The following is a 16,449-nucleotide window of genomic DNA, read 5'->3' as shown; positions in this document are numbered from 1 at the left end:
AGTGTAGGAAGGGAAGGAAAAACACAAAGAGTGTACTTTTGCAGTATTACAAAGACAGTTTTTCTGTGAAACTACAGGACACACTGGCCTCAGAAGAATGTGAAAGGAAATGGGTTGACTTCACAGAAAAGTCACGTGAGTAGAAAAGTCTTGCTCACTTTCTAAGGGTCTGAGATTTTCAGGCCATCTCTTCCTTATGGTAGAAAGCAAGTTAGACTTTTTTCTGTGGTCTGTTACCTCTGTTGTCCCAAATAGGTCACTTCTGCCAGTTCTTGAACAAAGAGGAAGAATTTACATCTACTGTAAATCAATGAAAAACCTAGCATTATACTAATGCTCCAACATTTATTTTATAAACTTGAGCTTGAAGTGCATCTACACGTCATTATATGGCTGAATGAAATACTTCTGCAACTTCACCTAATCTTAGCTGATGGCAATCACTATCCAGCAAAATTGACTGAAACTGTTGGTTGTGCTTTTATCCACACTGCCTGAATTAAGCTTTTAGCTTAATTCATTTAGCTCTGCTTCTGGTGACAGAGGTGGAAGCTATACAATTTATATAACCAACAACTATGGTCTACTCTAATGGTTACACAATACAGCATGAAAATGAAAGTGATGTTGACTCCAGCCCAGTTTCTACTGCTCCAACATAACTAAAATTGTGGTGTAATACAAGTGCTGTTTTTCCTAGCCTAGGCAAGGCAAGGCCATCACAATCAGAAATATTTCAGCTTGATATTTGATTAATGCTGGCAGTACTCTATGAGTGATTTCCACTCAACATCTAATTATTTGATTATTTCCCATTATTAATGGAAGGAAACAATTCAAAACAAACAGCCAGAATGACTGTTTTTGCAGGAAGCTCATAATCATCAATTCATACATGTAGAAGTCTTCCTAAAATTATATTACTCTGGCCTGTTGAACTTGAAAGGCATATTTTATCCCAATCAATGCATAAAAGTAAAATTATCCATAACTAAGGCATGTTTCTGTGCTGTACAGTTCAGCTGTAATGATCCCCACACACAGCACTTGCACATCAATTATGATAATCATAATCACGGTCGTTAAGCTGAATGTTCATTATTATCAGGATGCTGGTGACAGCAGATTCAATCATGAGGTGCAATGGGCAGGCAGTCACAGTCCCACCCAAGTTTCTGCAGACAGCGTTGTGCCACATTAAATCTATGATGTGTTCCACATCCCACTCCATTCCAAAAGCTGTAGACGGTAAAGGTCAACTTTATGTTCTGTGCAATATGCTTAGGTTCTCTAAATTAATTCCTTGCAGTACTGGATATTTTTATGCTTTGTAGATAATAAAATTCTGTTTAGGGCCAAAATGCCTCTGCAAATAATGAAACAACGATGCAGTTGTACTGTAATTCACCTCTAATAAGGCATGAGAGGAAAGAATATTTCAGCAAAGAATGTCTTCAAACATCACGTCCCGAATTTTCCAAATAAGAAAACATTTAATGCTGTCATTTAAGCCAGTTTTCTAAAATGCATACACAAACCTAACTCCAATACCAATTAAAAGCTGTAAGCTATCATTTCTGCTTCAGTAAATATGAACATATGTGAGTGTTTTGACAACTGAAAGATTATAGTTAGTGTATTTGATCCCCTGACTGTCCAGCTATTTTGGGACCTATCACTGTAGATTAAACTCACAGTGACTGGTAGTATTTTTTTTTCTATATTGGTATTTCTCACATATAAATCAAAAGTGTTCCAAGGTATTTAGACATATATTGTTTCAACTTAAAAAGTATGCATGCATTTTTATTTTATAGTAGTATACAACTGGATAAGAACATACTCATCCCCCACTAGAAGTACGTTATTATTTACACTTCTTAGCTTTTTTGTTTTTTATTGAAGAACAGAACTAGTTTTCCCTTGACATAGTAAGTTTTTTGAAAGCTACATGGAAGTATTCCAGATGAAGTATTACAAAGCACTATTTTTCATTGTTGCTCATTTTGCTTCTGAAGTAATTACATAATTTGCATACTAATTCCGTAACTTGAATTAAAATGCTTATATATACGTGAAAATCTAAAGGAAATACAACCAGGACATGCACATGGACACAGAGAAAAGCTTTTTAACATATAGTTTTTAAAAAGGCAGTTAGTATCAAATAATACTGCAGCAGATCACAGGGGTTATTGACCCACTAACCATAGAACTGCCTTCCTGGAAGAAATTACACCATAGTTTTTCTCATCAGCAATGATAAGAAAGATTTATCTAGGATACTACTATAAAAAGTGGAATACACATCCTGGCAGTTATCAGTTATTCAGGCTGTAATAATGCATTAACATAAATATCATCTCATGGAAACCCCCCAAAATGGCTGTATTAAGCAGATGAAATGAAGATTAATTTTGATTTACAATTAGAGTTGGAAGGCTGTTTGTCATGTTGAGTTAATGCATACAGCTATACGTCTCCAGAGATTTAGGTTGAAACATACCCAAGATCAAAAGTCAGTTTAGTGATATCAGATAAGTTCAGTAATTTATATAAAACAAATTATGTATATATATATATATATATAATAGGATATACAATATAGCAACTTTCACATTTTTTGATATTGTCATTTCAGTCTGCTGAACTGACTAAGACTGCTGGTCTAAGAACTGCTAAGGACTGGAAGAGGGAGAATCCTTACACTGTAAGATAAGTATGACCAACAAATCTTTATACTGTTCTACATATATATATCATGCTCATGAAGTTGGACTCCAATCAAGTCCATCCTCCACTAACTGCTTTTGAAAGATAAATTAATCTTTTTATTGAATGTTGATTTTCATGTTTTTATTTGCAATGCAGTTTAGCTATTTCTGTACAGTAAAGTATCAAAATGTTATCATGATCTTTTTTAAAAAACTTAACACTTTGAGAAAGAATATGATTAAAAATATTACTTCTTAAACTAAATTTAATTGAAACTTATTATATATATATACAAGATAAGTTAGTTCCAAGGAAGTAAGTAATCACATCTTAAAAACTCTCAGAACTACTTAGGTTGAAAGTGACCTCTTCAGATCACCTATTCCGTCCCCTTGCTCAAACAATACCTGCTAGAGCTGGTGGCCCAGGACTGTGTCCTTTAGGGTTTTGAATATCTCCAATGAAATGAAGGAAATTTCAAAACCTCCAATGGGCAACGTTTTCTAGAGTTTGACCACCCTCAGCACAGACTCGCTAGACAGGAATTTGGTTCCATCTTCTTCGTTCCTTCCCACTAGGTATTTAAATAAGTGAGACACCCCTGATAATCTCCAAACTGAAGAGTTCCAGCTCTCTTAGACTCCTGTTGTATAAAAGATGTTCCACTTCCTTTATCATCTTTGAGGCCTTACACTAGAACTGCTCTGCCAAATCCATATCTTTCTCATACTGGGATATTATAATTTGATTATGATATCTATGAAAAAATAGTAATACAAACACAACTACAAATTCATGTTAGAACACTGTTTTGGCTCACTTACATCCTTTTTCATTAATTCTACACTATTGTAATATTATAACTGTATTCCTTTTTCATACAGTTTCAGAGAGTGTGCTCGGTTTTGCAGAAGTTGACACGATTAAAAAAAATAAATCCTTTCTTAGTTTTTGTACAAACTTACTGTGAAGATTCAGAAGTTCTGAACCTTTGGTTTCCTAATGCTGCTAAGAATCTGAAAAACGCTAAGAAAAAATTGCTCAGTTTTCCTTTTTCTGTATCGTGCTTGGTGAATGATGGAACTTTTTGGACTTTTGAAATCTCATAGTGTATTAGGTTTCAACCACTGAAAATAGTTTACATAACATTGAAAGTTCTGAGGATACTATTTCCTACAGCACAAAACTGGAAATATATGATATGTTTCTGACTAAGAAGCCAGTTTAATGAAAACATCTTAAAAACAATTTTTCATTCACTTGTACTATTTTTTGAAGAATATATACAACAAAATAGTTTTGGTCTATTTCTTTCCGTAATTTTCTGAAGGTTTGTCTTCACATATAAGAGTAAATAAATGTAATATATCTTAAATGAGGAAAGACAGAAACAGCAAAACTTTACAAAACTGATATAATTGGATATGTACTTAAGCATGCTCCTAAATCCTCATGTAGTTGATGTGAGATGTTTTGAATTTCCTCAAATTTAACTTTCCAGAGTGTTGAGAAAGCTTGATATCACAATAGCTCAGTGTGATTTTATAACATGCTTATTATAATAAGATTGGATTTGATTATCTCAGGGTTAGGTCCTATCACATAAAATAACTTTCTAAAAAAATCAGCCTTTCTTTAACTTTTGCAGTGACTTACCTTGCCTGCTATCCACTTTTTAGGCTGTACTTCTCGGAAATGCTTAATTCCGTAAGTTTCTTTGCCAATTTTTTCTGATGCATGAATTGACAGGTCATACTTCTCATTTTTATGATATGAAGAAAATGGCAAAAATCTGAAATTTAAGAATATTTAAGAATTACTACATAGTACTCTGAATGCCCCAGGATTTATGTAAATCAAATATCAGCAAATCAGGATATTGACATGCATTCCTAATATTTCCCACTATACTTTCTTGATGTAGCACCCTCTCCCCTCCACAAGTAATGTGAAAAAGATTACTAAAGTATTTCTTATAACTACTTTTTAAAACCAAAATTGGAGCAAAGAGCTAAAGAGCTTCAACAGCATATGACTAGTATTACTAGATTCTTACTTTGGCTATATCTGTCCTACTAATGGATGTGGACAAGGAGGAAATGAACAAGGTTCAATTTGCAGTGATTTGCTTGTTGATACAGGCAATGCAGTCCATGCCACAAGCCAGTGGAAGGCACAAACCATGCACAAGTTGAGGGCTCATTTCTAGAGAACCTTGCATTTGTCTTACAAGTAGTCCAAAAGACTCACAACACAACTTCAATCTGATCATTCCATCAGGATGGACATACTTCAAGATGTCAGCAATTTCAGAATCACAGAATCACAGAATTGTAGGGGTTGGAAGGGACCTCCTGAGGTCATCGAGTCCAACCCCCCTGCCAAAGCAGGTTCCCTACACCAGGTAGCACAGGTAGGCATCCAGGCAGGTCTTGAACATCTCCAGAGAAGGAGACTCCACCACCTCCCTGGGCAGCCTGTTCCAGTGCTCCGTCACCCTCACTGTAAAGAAGTTCTTGCGCATGTTTGTGCGGAACTTCCTATGCTCCAGTTTCTGGCCATTTCCCCTTGTCCTGTCTCCACTCACCACTGAAAAGAGTCTGGCCTTGCCATTCTGCCCCCTACACCTTAGATATTTATAGACCTGGATCAGGTCCCCTCTCAGTCTCCTTTTCTCAAGGCTGAACAGACCCAGTTCACTCAGCCTTTCCTCATAGGGGAGATGCTCCAGGCCCTTCACCATCTTCGTGGCCCTCCGCTGGACTCTTTCCAAGAGATCCCTGTCTTTTTTGTACTGGGGAGCCCAGAACTGGATGCAGTACTCCAGATGAGGTCTTACCAGGGCAGAGTAGAGGGGGAGGATCACCTCCTTTGACCTGCTGGCCACGCTCTTTTTAATGCACCCCAGTAAGCCATTGGCCTTTTTGGCCACAAGGGCACACTGCTGGCTCATGGCCAACCTGTCATCCACCAGGACACCCAGGTCCCTTTCCGCAGAGCTCCCCTCCAGCAGGTCATCCCCCAACCTGTACTGGTGCATGGAATTATTCCTCCCCAGATGCAAGACTCTACACTTGCTTTTGTTAAACCTCATCCGGTTTTTTTCTGCCCAGCTCTCCAGCCTATCCAGGTCTTGCTGAATTTAAGTATAAACCAAATCTAAATTGCACCAGAAAGAACTCCTTCTGTATATCAAAACAGAAAATGAATCCTTTGGCAGCACAGAGTAAAACAGACTGTAGTCTAGTTTATCAGAATGAAAACTAAATATAATACTATTGATATTCACATATTGGCAGAACACAAAGTAAATCACTGGTTTCTTTTAAATTTGCAAATTGTGTGGTTTATTCTGAAGTGATCAGTATTTCCTGATTAGTGATCTCTTGGATCTTGATTCTTTCAACTCTGATCATACTAAGGGTGAACTCCCTTCTTGCATGCTGCCACCATAGAGTGAAACTTCAGCTACCCTCCTGGACATATAAGAGGTTTGCAGATATCCCTAATCCCACGGACAAGTGTTCAGGGTTGGACCCACAGTAAACTGTGTGAAGGACCCTTCATTTCTAAAAGATCTGAAAGAGATCCTACAAATGTATTTTAGTTTCACCTCTCTATTTTAGTTTGCAAGAAAGAAAGCAAACAGGTACATTTTCATAGAAAGGAAAATCTCATGAAGGAAGCTCTTCATTACTGGTATTGCAAAAAAAGCAAGGAGTGTCCTTCACAAGTGCAGAAGAATTATTATAAAGTTAGAAATACCTGTTTCAGGAGCTTAAAACATTGCTTTAACTGCCACATGTGTAGTTAATTAAATCCTTTTCAGTAATTGAAAGCATTTCAGATCTAGAGTCCCTAAGAGAGTTAGATAGTCTATTTATTTATTTATCTGTTTGTTTATGAAGAAAGGGATAATAAAAACTTTATTTCTGTTTCTTGGCTGATACAAACTCAGAAAATCATTTCACTAAATAATCCATCAGCAACTGTTTGGGTGGGCTTGTTTTTTTTTTTTTTTTTTTTGTTGTAGTTGTTTTAAATTCCACTTCATAAAAAATAAACTATTTTGCAATTTTACTAGTTATAGCAATTTACTCTATCAAGTACCACATGTAAAGTTAGCATGAGAAAAACACTGAGTTAGCAGACTTCTAAATTATACAAATCTGTAGTAGCATGTGTATACTCATGGGAAAGGACACTCTCACATAAGACAGATTATGGTACTTGTAATGCTAATTTGCACATGGGATGGACATCACAAGCACACAAAAATTAATGCGGCCCCAATGTCCCAGAGAATACATCGAAGGTGCTGTGCGCCGGCTGCTCCACTTGCAGTTTTTATCACTTCTGAATTGCATTTTAATAGTACATTTTTCTTTTGTTCAGACATGAAAGAAAATTGGCTTTCTCAGGGGATTGGATAGCTGAGAAGACAAGGCTAGCAGTTTAGGGATTTGCCTATATATGCATAGAATTTAGTTGAGCCATAACATTCATAATTCAACATGAATACTGCATCTGTAAAATTTATACACAAAATGGGAAAAAAAAAATGGAGAAGAGTAGAAGATAAAGTAAAGAAAAGCAATGATTCTAGCTTTCCCTATAACATTTCCAATCTGGATGGCTTGACTGCACTTTGAACTTTTTTTCTTTCTTTTTTTTTTTTTTTTTGTATGTGTCAGACCAGTACTCAGGGTACACCACTAGGGTTGCTCTGAAAATAATGTCTCCTATGATCTTGGTCCACAATGTCAGAGACAGATATTGATGGTATGACAGTAGAAGTTGAACCTTCCCATCAACATTCCATTACATTCTGTTTCCGTGTGACAGATGGCAGCAGAGGAGCAATCCGACAAAATGGCATCTGACCTGCAAGTGCATATCAAACAAAGGGGTATGACTGAATTCTTCCACATGGAAGAAATGGCACCCATTGACATTCATCAATGCTTGCTGGATTTTTATGGAGACCAAACAGTGGATGTGAGCTCAGTGAGGTGATGGGTGGTGCGCTTCAGCAGTGGAAACAGTAACATGAAAGACAAGCTGTGTTCCAGATGGCCATGCACAGCTGCCACATCATGAAATGAAGAGCGCCTTGATCAGCTCATCCACACGAATCAGGAGATGACATAGGAACTATGTGCAGAGCTGAATATCAGCTTCAAAGCATTGGAAACGATGGTCGCATCATTGGAATATCACAAAATATAGGAGGCATTCTTTTCAGATCAAACTGTATGCCGTGATTCCAAACAAATATCTATACAGACATTTTAACATTTCAGGACTGTGAGTACACAACTAACTGTATACCCTACATGCAACTTAGTACAAATATAATCTTCCACATTCTACTGCATATCTTCTCTAAGATCATTGATTGGGGTAAGTGCCACACAGCCCAGAACGTATGTCTGTGGTTGAGACAAAACTTAAAGCAACTATGAATTTTTTAACACTGAACAATAAAAGAATGCTAAAATTGAAATGAAAGAACATTAAAAATATAATGGGATATGATGGCATGAAGCAGTAATTTTATTTTTTTTTGCTATATAGTCACTTCTTGCTCATTAATAAGCAATGTTTAGAGTCTAAATGTCACTTACATATCATTCTTTCATAAATAGCAGCCTGAATATAAATATGATAATATATATAAATATAAATAATAGCCTGAATGGAGATTACCACTGTTTCATCTTTGAATGTGGTAGAAACAAAGTTGCAATGTTTGACTGTAAAAATTTCAGGTCAGAGCTATGTGAGCTGATGCTGACAGGAGCAAGGATCTAGCTACAAGAAAAGATGTTTGCAAATTCAGTGCCTGCTTAAATCAAGCAAAAATCATTCTATGTGAATAAGTAAATAAAATAACATTAAAACATTTTTGTATGTGTGTTTAGTAGATAACCAAATTAATGAGTCATATGGAAGTCATTATAGCCCTGCAACCAATAATAATAGTAAAATAGCAATAGCTCTGTCATAAAATTCAGTAATGGCATTCTGATCTACAGCTCTACATATACACCTAACACAGCTATTCCCCAAATTTGTGCTTTGAATGTGATAGAAGAGAGCGATGGAAGGAGAAGAAAATTAAATCCAGACAGTGGTATAATAACACTATGACCTGCCCAAGTTAAGACCACAGTAGTTTATACCATAAAAAGTTCACTCGAGTAGGATTCTCATATCTGGATTTCAGCTCTTGTTACTTCAGTGCAAATTCAGAAGTTCTTGAAGGGTAAAAATGACAGAAACAGAAGTAGCAGGATGAAAGAACAATTCAATTTCACGTTGATTTCATATTATGCCACAAGGCATAGTCAGCATAAGCTGAGTCTTTCTAAAACTTCATGATTTAACAAGAGGTGAGTTTTCTCCAAAGAAGTAAATAAAAAAAGGAAAAATGATCTCATTTTGTCCATTGCAAAAGCTTAAATGAGATGTACCAATAAATACAGTCAAGACAGGGTGAAAAAAGGGGAACCAAAAGGAGAAACTACTCAGGTTTTACAAATAGCAGTATTATATAAACAAAAACTGGGAGAGGACCAGGACCACAGCTGGCACTGTCAGTGGTACCAAAGGCCAGTTACAAATTTTCCAGGACCACAATCTGTTGGACTGAATTAGCAAGAAAAAAGACATAGAAGACATAGAAGCCTTCAAAGAGTAGATAGTCCTAGACTTGACAGTAGTTACTGAGATATATTTACATTTCAAAAGATAGCTTAAGTATCTGTTAATAAAACTTGCATTTTCCGTCTCTTCATTCATTCTATTCTGTATCACTAGGCTGCCACTAATTTAATCTTTCTAATTCTTTTTTTCCATATATTTTGCTCCCTAATTCTCTTTCTTCCTGCATCTCTTCACCTATTATTTCCTCTGTCCACTCTGTCTCCTCTTCCAATGTCTCTATTTTGACAGGAAAGATAAGAGGGCTCTTACATATTGAAGGCTGTCCAGTTAGTCTGACCAAGTTGAGAGAAGCAGCAGCAGATACGGACTCTACTGCCTATGGCAATCCAAGAGAGAAAGCTTTCTGCGCAGCAGTGCAAACAAGAGGGAGGATTTGTCAAAGAATGCTGTCACAGGACAAGAAGTAGCAGTTTTAAACTAGAGGGTAGGTGTGGATCAGAAATTAGGGACAAAATCTTCACTTGGAGAACTTGAGAACTTGGAACAGGCTGCTCAGAGAAGCTGCCTCATGTTGCCTTGACCTAACTCAAATGAAAAGAAGCTTCCTCTGACTGTAATGGCCATGAACAATTAGCTCCAAACAAACCCTCCCCACCCCTACACCTCTTTTGTTTGTTTTTTTAAATGAAACATGTAATGAATTTCAAGCTTTCAGATTCAGCTTCTACCTGAAGCCAACACTCTTCATCTTTACATTTGGTGTACAAAGCAAAAAACAATGGTTTTCCACAGCAAAACAATGGCAGTGGAGCTGCCATTACGTAGTTCATAATGAGTGTGCATTAAAAATCAAAGTTCTTTATGCAGCATATTTTACTTAGTGCATCTAAGATCAGCACAGTATTTTTGCAAGACAAGCCTATTTTGGATGCATTCTTACAAATCTTGTCTGTAGTTATGTGCTACATACATATGGATAATTTTTCAATAAACTATCTGCCATTTTTATCCTAACAGGAGAAAATCTAAGAGTCTTTTGTCTCTTTCTTTATTTAACCCGTGTCTGCAATACCATACGTGATGAAGTGACGAAGAAAAGGACTGTCTAGTTCCTGTAGGAAGAAAAAGAGATCTCTTCTGTAGCAAATTCCAAAACTTCTTAATTATACAGACTTATTAATCTGCATCCCCAGTGTTATAAAGTACTAGAACTTCATTAGAAAAATTAAGATGGAAAAATGAAGGCGCTACTTTGTAAATTTCCAGTGGAAATTAGCTGGAAGAAGCAGAGGAATACTGGATCAAAAGAGGGTAATCATGCTTAACTGTGCCCTAGAGCACCCGCATGTATAATACGATTTGCACAGTAACTACCTCTCCTATTACTGCTTGTTTGGAGTATTCTGTGTTAATGGGGTTAGCTAATTTAGTAGTTTAACTTAAAAAGACTCTGCTGATTAATAAATGTTGCACACTGTGCTAGTAATTAAAATAAATGGAAGAGTTACAAATAGAAGTTGAATTGTTAAGAAAACATTATCTGAAAATATATGATAATCCCTGTTTATCATAATACAATAGCAGTCCGGAAAATATGCAGATTGCTGAAGTTGCAAAGCATGTGAAAAACTAAGCATAATTTGAACAAAGTTTTCAAACGTGTTATATCTGCATGACATAAAACATAGTGGCCATTTTCACTCCAGCTATGTCAGAAAGACAGTAAAAGATCTTAAAAATATACAAATGAGAAGATTTTTTTTGAATCTTAAAATTTTATCAAACAAGAGCAACTTGCTTTCTTATATTACCTTTATTGCTGTGCACATTTTGAAACAGACGCCTTCAAGTACATCTTTTGAGCATATCATTGTAGCACGGAAGCACCTATGCTGGTTTTAAAAGAAAGCACCTTGCTGAAAACAAGTGCGAGCCACGATGTGCAAACATTGCACTCTGCTGCACACAAGTGAATCCATGTGTTCAGGATTGACGTGGCTGCCTCTAGTACAGCGCTGAGCACAGCCAGCCAGCAGCGAGGTGACTTGCCTGATGTCACACCAGCAGCCAACAATAAATCAGGAAGCCCCAGCCTTGGTTATCACTGGCTTATCCTTATTCTATCGCCACACTGCAATTCATTCTACTGTATGTGGACTTCATAAAGATATTTAATAGTACACTTTGGATCATGAGGCATATTATGTGAGACAGCTTTTGGCAAAATTAATGAAAATAATTTACGTTTTTGTTCTCTGGAAAATTAGGCCTGTGTACTGCTGCATATGACTGAGTAAAGAACTTTTCATGCTCAGTGATCTAAATATGCTGGATCCGGCAGTTGATGTCTCAAACTAGACACCAGTTTATTAAGTGGTCATCCCAAAGGAGTCCAATTGTCATTCCTATCCAAGTGGAGGGGGAAATCACTTCATTTGTATGAAAAATAGCACAATAAGGCAGTAACAGCTTCAATTACGCAAGAAAAAGGAATCGTCCTTATTAGGTTAGATTGCCCAGTTGCTCTTTCAGTACAAAATTGTAAAATCCAGCAGTTGCTATAAGCATTCACAAAATTTACTCATTTATTTTGCATTTGCACTGCTGCTGCCTACCTGAACCTCTCCCATAGCTTTCTCAATTATTTCTGCATTTATCAGAAGCAAGAAGTTTCTCAGAGCTTGGAACACTTAGAGACAAATGTATAAGCTGATTTCAGAGCTTGTTTTTTGTTTTTGTTTTTTTTTTAAACAAAACATGGTGGGAATTCTGTATTGTCTGATATAAAACCTATAAAACACTAATATTCATTCTTGAAAAATACAGATCAAGGACTGTGTTTCTCCTTACATGCAAACACAAACTTTCCCCACAAATGCCACACACTTCCTCTGCTCTTTCTCTCATTTTCTAAAATAGAAGAATGATAAGCATAGGAAGGACTACCAGGAAGAAACACAGTCCCAAAGTACACAATTACATAGAAAGAGACAAGAAATTTGTCAATTCATAATAGACACTGCTGAGAAAAAGATTACTGTAGAATCTGAGTAACCCTTTGTTGACTCCTCCCTGGAGACCACCATACCACACAGCAGCTGCGGCATTACTAGTGAGTGTTAGTCCTGATGATGACCTGCAGCTCTGTCATCACCTTTTCAAGGTTACAGATGTGACCCTTGCATGGTTGGTTGAATCTGAAGCACAAACGGAACAATCACAGCCTGAAAATGTATAATCCACTATACATTTAGTGTGCATGAAGCTGAGAATTACTGCTTCTGTGCATTCAGGATGACACTAAATGCTTCTTTACCCGTAAGGTAAATAAAGACTGCCGATCGATTTATATCTGTCAAAGTTGGCATGTCCAGATTTGAACTGTACAAGTCTAAAGTCTTAATGATTCACTTAGCAAAAAGAATGAGAAAAATAAATATTTCAAGATAAGACTTGAAACTGGCCACATAATGACCACACAAAGTCATTATGTAAATCTTAGACTGGAGACAATGTATTCATTCCCATAAGTGAAGGACTTAATTCCTCCTCATTTGGAATGCATAATCAAAATCTTCTCAATGAAAAGAACATCTTAGTTGAGAGAAAATCATTACTCAGTGTTTTCTGGATTTCAGTAAGATAAGTTAAAAATAAAAATAAGTTTTAAAAAACTTAGTTCAAATCTAAACTGAGATTTGAAAATTAAGCTGCTTTTTCTCATTCTGAATAACAACAAACACAGGAAAGAACAGAAAACTGAGGTACACTTTTCCTATTGTGTTTGGTACAAAAGGAACGAAAACAATTATTTTTGTTGGCAAACAGAAAAAATAAAACAGAACACAGAGATTTCTTTCTTAAGCTCAATCTCCTTTTAATATCACTATTAAAATATTCAATTAGGGAAAATATGAGAAAACATTTAACACTCAAAATTAAAAAGTGCAAATACATTTGATTCTAGCATACTAAAGTTCCTGTCCTTAAGCTAACATGTGCAATGTGAAGCTGAGAGCAAAGTATCACATCCTAGTGAATCAGTGGATCATAGGCTGCTCACAAGAAAAACGAATTCCTTTCTGTCCAGAATTCTGGTATTCAAATATCAAAGGATTGCTAGGAGCAGGAATTCAACAGAAAAGCTGACAAAACATCATTTGTTTCTAGTTAACTATAAAGTCAGAACAGGTGAATTAATAGGTTTTATTATGATTGGACAAAAGTGTTCCATCACAAGAAGAAAGGAGCTGGAACTAATTTAGCAATAACCTTTAATCTTTTTGGATAGATGATGTCTGTATTTGGGATTGTATGGAAAACAAGCTGGTTTCCCTGGTTCTATTACAAATGCTATGGCTCAGAAAGCCAAACTGCTTCAAAAGTTATTACAGTATTTGAAAATCATGTTTAACATGTGCAACATATGCTCCGTTTCCTTCCAAGTGAGTTTTGATAGTCTACTTGAAGAGAAAGCAAGTTTCATCGGCATGCAACAACATTTCTCTTCCCATAGTCCAGAAAATTCCTGAATGAGGACTGAAACAGTATGTGTTCCTTGGCAAAGTATGTACGGCAAAAAGGAATTTGCATTTGTTTGCTTATTTCCCATCTGTTGCATTCCGTAGTACTATTACAGCAAGATCTTCTATTGATTCATAGAGATGGAAGGCACATGTCACACAATTACAAGATAAGGTCTCTGCCCTGAAGAGTTTATAATCTAAGGACAAAGATTTAGAAGTACGTACAGAGAATATTTGCTAGTAAGCTGTCAGGTTCGACATTTCATTTTGTCAGGCATGAAAGGTTTCCGAAAGCAACAGAACAAAGAAAACATTCTCATAACAATATAAGAAAAAAACCAAAGAACTTACTCATTGTCATGTATACATTTTCTCCATTCCTCCCTTCTCATTTCCTCTCTGGCCTTCTCTAGTGGTGAACTGATTGGTGCTGCCACTCGCAGTGTTGGTTCCAAAGGCTTGTAGCGTTGCCGCAATACTTCAGCGGTATCACGGAAAGGCCCCTGAAAGGTACAGGATAATGTGAGTGTTTTATTGTGGGGCTATAGTTCTTTTATTTCCTTCTTTTATTCGTGACACATCACTGATGAAAGAGGGCATAGAGTGCCTGGGAAGTGTAGCAAGACTTTTCTTCCAAAATAATTAAAGCAGTTCATTTTGATAGAGAGTTACAGATAACACAAAGGTTGATAACATGCTTTAAAGCCCCACAGAGAGAATGAGAAATGTGCAGCCTACATTTATTTAGCTTCTAATAAATATTTTTTTATTTTAAAATAATACATTAGAACTGATTAGGAGAGCTTATTTTTTTTCTTGGAAAAAATACTGGTGAAATAAAATCTGATATACAAGTTTTAGTTTTATCTAGATTCTGCTTAAGCAGAAAGTCTTTTCCTTTTCATAGGATAAAGCACGTTTCACCTTAAAGAACATGCTATTTTTAATTTTTACTACAAAGCTATGTGGAAAGGAACTTAATACATGACTTAAAACATAATTCTTCTAATACAATTCAAACTAATGACCACCATAATGTAACTGTATAGTCAATTTTTTAAGTCTAATTCCACATTCATCTCACTAGTCTCAAAAACAATAATAATCCTAAAAGCTCCAACTTATTTCATAAACGTGTGTGTATACATCTATAATATATACACATACATACACACACACATAGTCAAGAGAGAGAGAGTTTTTTTCCTCAGGTTACATTGCTTAATAAGTGATCATACCAGCATCTACCATTTAGCAGCAGAGATAAACAGCAGGAGAAAGTCCTTTCCTGCACTGTCAAAGTGACGTACACCATGCATTCCTTTCAGTACTAACCATTGTGAACTCACCTAGAGTACAATTAGTGCCATATTATGCTCAGAACAATTTAGTAGCATCTCTGGATTTAGAAGTGTTACTAACTATTTTTTATTTTATTTTCACCATTGCTGATCCTGCCAGGAACTAGCAAAACCTTTAGAAACTATGAGCAGACAAAGAATCCTAATCACAGTCTTTATTCTTTAAGATATTCTTCTTTAAATAGGTTATCACTAACAAGTCACAGCTGGAGTTACTGCCAGCACTGAGTGAAGACTGTGGGGCTAATAAAAAGAAATGATTCACGCCTCATTTATGTTCACTTATGTTTTACATTAATAGAAACCAATAATAGGAACCAGTTACCATAAAAGTCATGGACCGTAAATAACACAAATGGCAAATAAGTATCATCTAGTACTTTTCACAGCTGGACAGGAGGATTGCTATATTTGAAAGTACTTAATGGATTTTTACTGGAACTTTACTCTTTAAAGACACAGCATCATGATTTGGAGATCTTTTTAAAGATCCTAGTAAGTAAGCAAGCATATTGCTTAAACTTATTGCAGATGTTCTCTTGATTTCATTTTCTTAAAGTCTCTACCAGAAAAAAAAAAAAAGAAGTTGTTCATTTAGCATGACTACCAGTCTTTTAAAACAGAACGAAAATTGCTATTGCTTGTAAGATAATAATCAATACTAAAAAAGGTCATTAAAACTGGTAAACAATATTCTACTAATGCATAAACTAATGATCAAGATATAAAACAAGTTTTGAATTCTTAATGAAATGATTGAGATATAAAATAAGTTTAAAATAGTTACTAAAATGATGAACAGTCTCAAGATGTTTGCAGAGCTGAATATACAGAGAAAAGAGGAAAGAAACTTTTGTCAAGTAATATCAGAACAGATACATTTGCTTTTGGAAAGTATTCTTTTAGAATATTCTATTTCTTCTTCATAATAAAATAAATACTCATATTTTACAAGTGTAAGGTCCAATTCAGATGTCCAAGGGAGCTTTTTTCCCTCTCTTCAGTTTCTAAGAACTTTTAACTCTTTCTCAATTCACAGTTCAAATGAAATTAGTAGAAAACAGCAAATACTAATGAAAGGAAGATAAAAAGAGTTTAACTATGCAAAAGGTCCCTCCAATAAGGCTGTGTCATCTCTAATGAAACAGAGGCATATTGCAAAATATTAAGTTTACTCT

The 16,449-nt window shown here is 35.7% G+C and overlaps 1 protein-coding gene across 1 annotated transcript in view; it reads right to left on the bottom strand.

Moving 5' to 3' along the window:
* SPATA17 (spermatogenesis associated 17) overlaps window positions 1–16,449 on the bottom strand; it is a 90,566-nt gene that overhangs the window by 18,238 nt on the left and 55,879 nt on the right. Inside the window, exons 8-9 of the mRNA XM_042894239.1 lie at window positions 14,262–14,413; window positions 4,372–4,507 (exon numbers count right to left, since the gene is read on the bottom strand). Coding sequence (XP_042750173.1) covers window positions 4,372–4,507; window positions 14,262–14,413 — 288 coding nt within the window. The remainder of the gene's footprint in view (window positions 1–4,371; window positions 4,508–14,261; window positions 14,414–16,449) is intronic.

Source organism: Lagopus leucura, unplaced genomic scaffold (genome assembly GCF_019238085.1).
Source record: "Lagopus leucura isolate 7727_CA_CO unplaced genomic scaffold, USGS_WTPT01 Super-Scaffold_73, whole genome shotgun sequence".
Lineage (NCBI taxonomy): Eukaryota > Metazoa > Chordata > Aves > Galliformes > Phasianidae > Lagopus > Lagopus leucura.
The sequence above is the reverse complement of the archived record's forward strand: the minus strand, read 5'-3'. Positions and strand labels throughout refer to the sequence as shown.